At 41.1% G+C, this 10,378-nt stretch overlaps 1 protein-coding gene across 1 annotated transcript in view; it reads right to left on the bottom strand.

Moving 5' to 3' along the window:
• Positions 1-1,645: 1,645 nt before the first annotated feature.
• Positions 1,646-10,378, bottom strand: part of kcng4a (potassium voltage-gated channel, subfamily G, member 4a) — a 30,646-nt gene continuing 21,913 nt past the window's right edge. The window contains exon 4 of the mRNA XM_049575215.1: positions 1,646-3,381. Within this exon, the coding sequence (XP_049431172.1) occupies positions 2,506-3,381 (876 nt within the window). The 3' untranslated portion in view covers positions 1,646-2,505. The remainder of the gene's footprint in view (positions 3,382-10,378) is intronic.

Raw genomic sequence — 10,378 nt, 5'->3', positions numbered from 1 at the left:
AAGGGGCTTAAGATAAAATAAGTTAAGCTAAGTTAAGCTAGTTGTCTCCTAAATTTGATGTTTAAGTGGAACACCACGTAATTTAAGAATTCCAATATGTAATTTTCATGGCCCAGGGAAGTTCAGTTAATATTTGTGAACATAAGCTACGCTCTTTCAAATCCAGAAACAAGAAAAGTAAGTCTCAAACTTGTGATGTCACAGGGTATAAAGTCTGGAGTTGCTCCATAGACAATGAATGGGAGCCTTTATACCTAAATGAGCTTTATTCTATTGTAGTGCTCTCAGGTCTGACACAGAAAATGTGCCCATATACTCAGAACATTCCCCTGGGTGCTACTGTCTATGGAGCTGCTCCTGCCTTTATACCTGATGACATCACAAATTTGAGCTTTAGCACTCTAGTTTTTGTTTTGGGAGAGAGCTGTTCATGTTTTCTAATATATTTGGACTGTCTTAGATCATAGGAATAACATGTTCCCCTTTAAAAAGCAAATGTTCTTAAAGCAATGCTAAAAATGCCATAAAGTATGTTATTCTTTGTGCCACATCAGTGAACACAAGAAAATGGTATTTTGGGGTGGAGTTCACTTCCTTTTACATCAGCATGAGTGATGACTTGTACCTGACCTTTTTTTTTTACGAGGAGATTCAGCAGTAAACCTACTGAGCCCCATTCAACCATCTGAACAGCTAAAAACACATTTATTACCCCATGTGCATCTTTATTGCTCACATGAGGACAAATGATCCCCATAACTGTTTTCAGAGTTATGATTCATATGAGTTATGATTAGTGCTGTGAAATATCATTCATACTGTTGCTTATGATATCGATGGCTCTTAAACGGTTGAGCATAGAGATGGATAATAGCCTTAGTCTGTGTACTGTAATCCATCATATCATGCAAAGTTAGATTTTTCTCATTCAGATTGATATACTCTGGGCCATATGTTGCTGCAGGAGCTACAATTATAAATTCCACTGTACCTATAAATCTCACAAGAGCTATAGCCGTGAAATGAGATGCCATATGGGAAAGAGATGCCACAATATGCCAAAAGCGATTGCACTGGAATCCCTGGGATTCTGGGGAAAACAAAAAAAGCAAAATCAAATTCAAAGCAACTGGATAAAGTTTAGTTTCAGGGAGTAACCCGTTTGCCTGTGGGGCTTTTAATCCCAACTTTAATCTAGATTACATCCACATCTGGCATGTCCCTGCGTGCCACCACATCCTTCTTGGACCCCTGGCTGACCACTCTTCTCAGAAAAGGGAGGATGACCCCACCCGTTTGGAAGCCACCCCAGGATAGAGAGGATGAGAGGATCAGTTAATATCCCAGACCTGTAGATGTAATGTTAAGCAAAGCTTCCATTATTAAGATTTGTAGACAGACATGGCACCCAACCAGAGTGTTGTAACTGTGTACATAAAAACAAGGAGGTGATGTAAGAAGGGGATTGTCACAGAATCGTTGTGCACAGAATACTTATCTGCGCATTTGGCACGGACAGCTGTCTCTGTTCCTTCTTCTTCTTTCAGAAACATTCAGCTGCAGGAGTCTGATTGAGCATCCCGGGCTAGCCAAGGAGATTAGACTGTCATACCCAGAACAAACCAAAAAACTGTAGCCCAGAAAATGGATTTCGCTCAGATTACTAGGAGAGCTTTTATTTGGAGCGTTGCAAAGTACACGTCATGGTTGTTAGCGCTCATTCTCTCTCACTCACACACCCTCTTTCTCCAACGCAAACACGCCTTCTTTCTCTCCATCCTCTCACTTCTTTGTCATCCGATTAAAAAAAACAATTTGGATTTTGCCGTATTTTCACACAGTTCGCCTGGAGTTCATGTTTGAGCGTGGAGAAACCATCATCGCTTTGAGTCCAAGCATACAAACATACATGAGAGAGATAAGAGATGGATATATATCATATATCATATATGGGCCAAACTATCCGTTTGTTTATATTTCTTCTCAGAACATGGCTTTAAGCTTCTCAAAAATAAACTAAGAGGAGCACTTCTTTGAACTCATGACAGAAAAGTTTTCAATATGAGACACATTTTCAGGTCATTCTGTAGGCAACATATTGAAAAGTAATAAGAATAAAACTAAAAAGTTGCAGTTGGGCTTTTAAATATTTTCACAGTGGAAGGAAAAGCAACTTTGGATTGAATATTGCATGTTTATGGAAGCAGCTGGTTACTAATATTGCTGCAGAGGCTTTTTGGTCAGATAAACTGAACCGTCCAATTTAAAGGGTTTAAAGTCTTTCAGTTTCTGTGCAGTCTCTGTGCACACCTGTGCTCCTTATCGGCATACCAACGAGCAAAAGCTGTCTGTTTAATCTCCTTTTATCCAATGCAACACAACTACCTTCATGACCTTATGAGTGGTGAGGTCTTTGGAGCAATAGTCATTTGTATGCAACACAGAGATCAGTGGACTCATATCTTCTTGGAAGTTTAGGATTGAGTCAGTCAGTGCCAGTACGGTTCAGAAAGCTGCTGGCGGCAGGCTGTGGTTGTTATTTCCTGCAGCATCACTGCCCTTCCCTAACAGAGCGAGAGACTCCAGTGAGTGCACACTATCCTTGTCTAGACGTAATCCCAGCCCAGGTGGAGCTGAATTCTCCCCGTCTCCTTCAACTCCTTCCTGCAGCTCCCCGGCAGCAGCAGCAGCTGCAGCAGCTGCACACTCCTCTTTAAACAACCGGTCATGCTCCATCTTGAGCTCTTGGTAGGAGCGGGAAAACATGTGGAAGATGGAGGTAGCAGGGAAGGCCATGATGAGGATCCCGCTGAGGATGCTGCTCAGCGCTACAACCTGTCCCGGAATGGACCTGGGCACCATGTCGCCGTAGCCCACGGTCGTCATGGAGATGATGGCCCACCAGTAGGAGGCGGGGATGCTGCTGAAGTCATGGGTACCTGTGAGCTCGCTCTCAGCCAAGTGGACCAGTGGAGAGAAGAGGGTGACGGCCACACAGAGAAAAAGCAAGAGCAGACCAAACTCCCGGGTGCTGCGCCTGACCGTCAGCCCCAGCGTCTGCAGGCCCAGAGAGTGGCGAGCCAGCCGCATCACGTAGAGAATCCTCAGCGCCCGCAGAATCCTCAACACCAGACCCAGCTTGTCCAAGTAGCCCTTACCTCCTCCTGGCCTCTCGTGCTCCAGGGTCGGGTCCTCCTCCGACACCACCAGGGAGACGTAGTATGGAAGAATGGCCATGGCGTCGATGATGTTGAGCGGCCCACGGAGGAAGTCCAGCTTACTGCGGGCTTGAATGAACCGCAGGATGAACTCCAGGGAGAACCAGGCCACACACACCGTCTCTATAATGAACATGTTGTAGCACTTGGAGGAACACTCACCCTGAGGTAGAGAGGGAAGGCGAGGGGGATGGGGGAGCAAGGCAGAGCGAGAGACAGAGAGATTGAGGATAAGAAGGGCATGAGTTTGACAGGGAGCAAGACAGATGGGGTGAGATGGAGGGAAGACAAAAATCCTGAGGTCAGATAATCACCCTCGGTAATCATTCATAAATCATGAGCTACAGCACTCAGTATGCTAAAGCTACTGCAGCAGAACTGATAGATAATACAATGACACAATCAATCAATTATTTTATAAGGGCAGGCTTCAAAGATTAATGTGACAGTCAGTGGGAGCGGTGACATAACGCAATCAGGTTTGCATGCCCTCTAACTGCAGTATCAATGCAATAATAAAAACCCTTGTGTGAAGGCACAGAGGAGATTTCGGAGCCCAGAAGCCTGCTGTTAACAGCTATCTCTGTCACTATCCCTTGTTCTACAAATTAGTCTTTATTCCACCTCCTTGCATTTCCCAGTGCAGAACATATCTGCGATCACTTAATGTACTAGTGAGTCTTTTTTCAAACCTAGGGAAAAAAGGATTTCACTTGTTTCCAATCAAGCATCAAACACTACTCAAGACTCGCACTGGTGCCAGTACAAAGTGCTTATATATACTGTGCATTTCCACTAATAATGGCTAAAAAAAAACCCCAAGTGAGTTGAATTCAATGGGGAAATAAGCTTCACCACAAATAAATGCATTCCGGCAATAGATTGGCTAATTTAAACATTTTGAGTCCCATAACAATCCTGTTTTAATGCATCGTGTATCTTAACATACATGTTAGGTGATTCATTGTTCTTCAAATAGGCTGGTTGTGCATTTTCTTTAAAAAGACAAATACACAACTTTAATATAAAGGAGGACATTGATTGTTAGGAAGAAAACATTTACTGGGAACAAATCTGCTCAAACACCACAGAAAGGCCTCAAATGATGTTCTATTGCTTTCGCAAGGGGGGACCAGTGATTGTATCTGAGTGGCTGTTGCCCCCTCTGGCCACCCCTTGGCAGCGCCACTGCCAACTGGTCTTTTAAAGCCTGGGTATGCTCGAAACAAACTTGTTAGTCGTTTGACAACATCAAGTGTTTATGGCTGTTCCGAATGGCCTCACTCAGTGGCAGGTCTAAAAGCCTCCCATCAAAAAGAGGGGCGGGATGCAATGAAGTGTACGCCGAGATAACAGTGCACATTTTCAGACAGTTTGTCTTCAAAGGCATGTACGGTGTTGCAGTAGATGGTACACACAAAAAGTGACAGTCCAAAAACTAAAAAAAATACATATCTTTAGAGGGAATCCTGCATACTTTTATGTCTCCACATAACTGGCCTATGGGATTGATCGTCTGTGTCAGATAGTTGCACACATTCCCCCTCAATTCCACTGTAGGAAATGTGCAGTGGAAAGGGGTTTCTGACACTGTTCAACCACCCAACAAACACCCTATCACAGATAGCCATTTTGGTTTGTCCTGCCTCAAAGAGTCAACACAGGGTTTCCCATACATTCATTAATTTGTGGCAGGCCGCCATGATTAAAACATCTGCCACCGATTAAAGCATCTGCCACCAGATGTTGAGTTTCCAATTTGGAGCGTCCTTTAGGCGCGCCATTGGAATGTATATGTAACGTTATTACTGATACAGACAGAGTGGCACACACAGGCAAAAGGAAAAAAAACAACAACAAATGAACAGGGTTCAACAAGGTTTCCAATCGCCTTTAGATCAACACATAAGCTTTATAAACTGATGCAGTACATCTGATGTAGTACGACATGTCTTTTAAAACCATTACACAGCAATGCAAATAAAAATGATTTCTGATCTGATGCCACTTTGCTCAAGGTTTGGTTGGGTTTAGGAAAGAAAAATGACTTAGTAAGGGTTAGGAGAGCATTGTTGTTTGGGTCAAACTAACTACCTCAGAAATGGTACTGTCATTGTCATGAATAAATTAGTAACTACTTGGCAAAGGTTAATGACCAGTCGTGGTCATGTTTAAAAGAACCCAAGGCTGAGTGTTGGTTGGAAACGTAAGTATGTAATTGGCGATTGGTGGTCTTCTGAGTCAAAGGCAGCCATTTTTTTGACCCATCTATCCATATCTACCACTTCTTCTGCTCCTGCTGCAGGAGTCATAACTCCTATAGTTGCTTGAGGTCTTTCTCACTTGAAGATAAACTTATTTTCTTTTTGGGCATTTGCTGAAACAACGGATGCTGTCATTTTTCTTGGTAGGACAATCTCCTTGGGCAAATCCCTGTTGTCCATCTTTGGGTTTTCTGTCTGTTTATTTTTGTGCAGTATGCATGTTTTCCGGGCAGACAAAGAATGATCTTTTCTTTATACAAGTTAAACTACATCAGAATTCTTTCCTTGTTTCCACACTGAGCATGAGGCCACATATATATCATAAAGGTGAACATTATGTATTTGTGTGTTCACTCAGCCTCTTCTTTCATTAGCCTCTCCCCATTTTCTCATCATTTTCTCTCTGCATTTGTCTCTCTTCCCCTGTGTGTCTCATCTATTTCCCTCCCTCTCATCCTTCTCTCTCACCCTCTTCTCTTCCTGCCTCTGTCTCCACCTTCTCATCACTCATTCCATTTCCTCCTCCATCACCCTCTCCGGACTCCCTCCCTCTCATCCTTCATTCTCTCGCACCACTCTCTTTCTGCTTAAAATCCTTCATTCATTCACCGTTCCGCAAAGTGAAACACAACTCCCCTCTGCTGTTCCCTCTATGCATGATGCATCCTTCACACACGTGTCCCATTCCTCCTGCTCTCATTTATCACCCGTGTCCTCTCTGCCTTTCTCACTGATTCTCCTCCCAGTGTGACTCTTAGCCTTTCACTTCATTCCTTCAGAGTGACGTGTATCTGCTTTTTGCAGTGTTGTACAGTATATACGCTTTGCAATAATGCTGGTTATGGTGATGATAGCAGAGGTCCTGGGCTGAATATATTGTGCAGCCATCTGGTATTAGAACTGCAGTGTTGACAGCAGCCTTTATCATTTTAGCCCAGCTGTTTCCCCTCTTGTTCCCAAGGTGCGAAATATACTGTACAATGACAATCGGAGGGGCCAAGTGCAGTGAAGGCCACATGCCTGCACTGTATTGTTTAGTGAACTGAAGTCTTACAATTCTTACAGTAACATAACATCTGCAGTCTGTTGATGTGTTGAGCGTGTTGTTGTATACCTAAAAATAACTTTGCAAATTTCGTGTTGCAAAGATATTACGACACCAAGAGAATGAGCAACTTGCTCCTCTGATAACAGTCATTGATTGTGTGTGAATGTGTGAATGTGTGGGTAGAATTTAATGATGTGATGCGAGATATTAAGTGAGGTGAGGTGATGTAACTATATAATTGTACTAGTGCACTGTTGGTAATTCAGTTCAATACATTTCCACCACTAACTGGAATGGTGTGTGGATTTTGACTGAACTTACAAGCTAGGAGCACTGATTCATCAAACCTGCTTTCTTGCAGGCTACCAAATTTCTTCTGATTTGACCTTGTAACTCAGACACTAAGGGGAAATGTAATGGAGTAAACGTATACATTTACAGTATACACAAGTATACAAAAAATACTTAAGTACTGTAATGAAGTAATATAACTTCCCACCACTGGTCAGTGTCACACACATAGAAAGCAGATCATTTATGCTGCTGCCCACTGACATGGTGTTAAAGCTATTGTTATTACCTTTTTGCTCTCCAAACATCTTAAAATTCACACACTTAGATCAGTATTCAGTAGTATTCAGTATTTCTGAAACCCTGTATATGGCCCTGACTGTAGATGATGACAAATCAAATCCATTACACCAGCTCATGGGGAATGTACCACGCAAATACTTTTGTAGTCAGGGGTCACTAAACAAGTATTCTAGAGCCAAACTGCCAGCAAGTCGGACACACACACACACACACACACACACACACACATGATAGCAGACCATAATTTCTGCTTAAACACAGACCCACACAACGCTGTACCAGAATCAACAACACTATCAACATGCCAAAAAGGTAGGCTGATGTGTTACTACCATACAGTGCCTAACCCAAACATTAAAAGCATAGACCAACTAATAATCTAAATTTGTTTGATTTTATCTTGCTTTGAAAATAGTCTAATAGAAAATATAAATCAACCTTCCACATTGTAGATCCTGTAATGCTCCCAAAACAAAATCAATGGATAAGATAGGACTTAGTCTATAGGCTCAAAAGCCTTAGCTAAGGTGGCTTCTATTTTTTCCATTAATTTAGAAGTGAGAAATATGGCATCTATGGAAAAAAATGTTGAATATGGATTTTCAAGGTAAGATAACAGCTGACACAGTTTGACTTTTGGATGGTCTTTAAGTCGTTACAAGTTACAATATGTGACTCACAATAAATTACATTATTAACACCACACAGGCTTTTACTGTGATAGTTAACCAAGTTCAGAATTTTATTGTTAAATTCATGTAGGTAAATATAGTAATTTTATAGAAGCATACGACTAAATAACAGCAATAGAGTTTCACTGTGAGATTACAGTGAATTACAGTGATTCTACAGGAACATCTTGCTAAATCATGGTAATCATATGTATGTAAACTATGAGGTCACAGTTAAATATAGTAATTTTACAGGAGCATACTGCTAAAGCACAGTAATATGCAGGCATAACTACTGTGAGATCATAGTAAACAGCTGTCATTTCACAGCAATTTACTGTAAATATGACACAGTAATTTACTGTGAAAGGAATGCAACTACGTAGTAGCCAGTAATTCACTGTAAATGCACAGTCAAATATTTTACAGTGTATGTCTGCGTAAATTAATCAAATGGAAATATTCTTGATGTGTGTTATGCATTATGTTATACTGTACATGTTATCTGAATATTCAGCTTGATATATTTGTTATCTTTGGAAGACTTGGGATCTACATCAGAATTTCAATGATAGTTCTGCGAGTTTAAACAATATTTGGCTGAGACTGTATTTGCTGGCATCATGTTTCCAAAGTGGCTACATTTTTTAGGACTTCTGACTGTAAAAAGGCAGTAAAAAGCTTTCTGGTAATGCTAAAGATCAATTTAAGTTAATGAGTGTTTAGTTTTCCATCCTAACCATACTGTAAATCAAAAGTTAAAGACTTTAAAATATAGCAGATTTCTGTCAGTGCTTCATTTCAGCTTTTCCATCATCCCGATTGCACCAAACTGTTTTCAGAATTTTGTTTTCTGCTGCCATACAAGAAACTACAAAATGCTTCATGAATCAGCACCAATTCAAACCATTTCCGAACATGATTACAGCATACTCATCAAAAATGAACACTTGTAAACAGCTGACAGTCTGAACATTCGAAATGATGAGCAGCTTCATGTAAAAACTACAATTACTGCTTTGTGGTTGTTTATATCCATCTCTGTCCAGACATATAATGTATTCACTGAAGACTGAAGCAATTTAATGAAAGGCATTAAGTGTATTTTTTTGGCAAACCATGGATGCTTCACATACACCATCAACCTGGCAGAACAGAGGATCTATGCAATCACCAATTTTAAGGTTAGACACACAAGATTACAGTCACCAACCATCTGACCAAATGTCTCCCCTTCTGTTCCTGAAATATAACGCTGAGTAATGGCCAGAAATTTCAAATATTTTTTGCAGAATATTATGATGTCACAGTGAAGTTGACCTATGACCTTCTGGATATAAAATATCATCATTTTATCATCTCAGCCTATTAGACATTTGTGTGAAATTTTGTCATAAATAGCGCCTGAATTCTTGAGTTATAGCCAAAAACATGTTTTGTGAGGTCACAGTGACCTTTGACCACCAAAATCTAATCATGCTTGATTGGAAGTTTGTGCCAAATTTAAGAAATTCCCAAAGGCCTTCTTGAGAGACGGACGGACAGAAAATTCATATCATCACCTAATAAAGCAAACCTGTTAATAAACAGTTGCACATGTCCACCTGACATGTGAACATACACACTCATATTCACTCATGTTCACTCTCCTTCACTCTTTTAGTTTTGGCTTCCACTGACTCCTGAGGGAAATATCTTATTGTTAAGCTGCCTAATGCTCCACCGTGTTCACCATCTAGTTGCTGATTTTATCTGTCTGCCATTTGGTGCAGGGCAGGTAACATGAGGTGGGTTTATCAGTGGTTTTTCCACTGAAAACAGCTGCTGGCTACAGCTGGAAACGAGGTTTCAAACAGCAGATTGATGAGCTAAAATGGCTGAAAGTAAAGATGAGGACAATTGCAGCGTTAAGTGATAATGCTCTGCGGGCACCTTTCACATTACAAATAGTAATTTAGCAGTCAGTGCAGCTTTAAAACATATTAACTAAAAACAAATCCATTTCTAAAGATTACCCATTCAGTTCCAAATATTAATAAAAGATTAAATATCCATTTCACTGAATTCATCATTCACTCCTTGTTTGTTAAGGCATATTAAACTTTAATCATTGCATACGGCTCCAGAGCAGCAGTTATCAGTACAGCAGCCCACACAGTAAATAGTGGGACCACAATGGCTTCATCTGAAAAGTCCATGATTTCTCCAGAGAACCTAAAGGACTGACCAGGGGATATCTGTTCCTCAAGCAGAGGACACGTTTGATAGATTAAAGGATCTGTCCCTGAGAATTACTACTTCAATAAATCGCTAACTAAATATTAACCTTTACACCTCTCCTCCTTAATCTTGTCTGCATCCCTCATGTTTTCTCTGTCCAATGTCGAGCCCTGCTGAGATTTCTGGTTGCCTGTCTGTCTTGTTTCAATCTCTCAGACACTTTCTCCCCACCGCTCACATGTTATCTCTCTCATGTGCGTTCTGCACCTCTCATTTGTTCCCATCCTCGCTGCTCTTTCTCTCTCGCGTGCTGACATTAGGGCCATCAGGGCTTTGCAACACCTTTCTCACCCTCAGCCTGAT

The sequence above is a fragment of the Epinephelus fuscoguttatus genome, linkage group LG4 (assembly GCF_011397635.1).
Source record: "Epinephelus fuscoguttatus linkage group LG4, E.fuscoguttatus.final_Chr_v1".
NCBI lineage: Eukaryota > Metazoa > Chordata > Actinopteri > Perciformes > Serranidae > Epinephelus > Epinephelus fuscoguttatus.
Note: the sequence above shows the minus strand (reverse complement) of the source record. Positions and strands in the feature narration are given on the sequence as shown.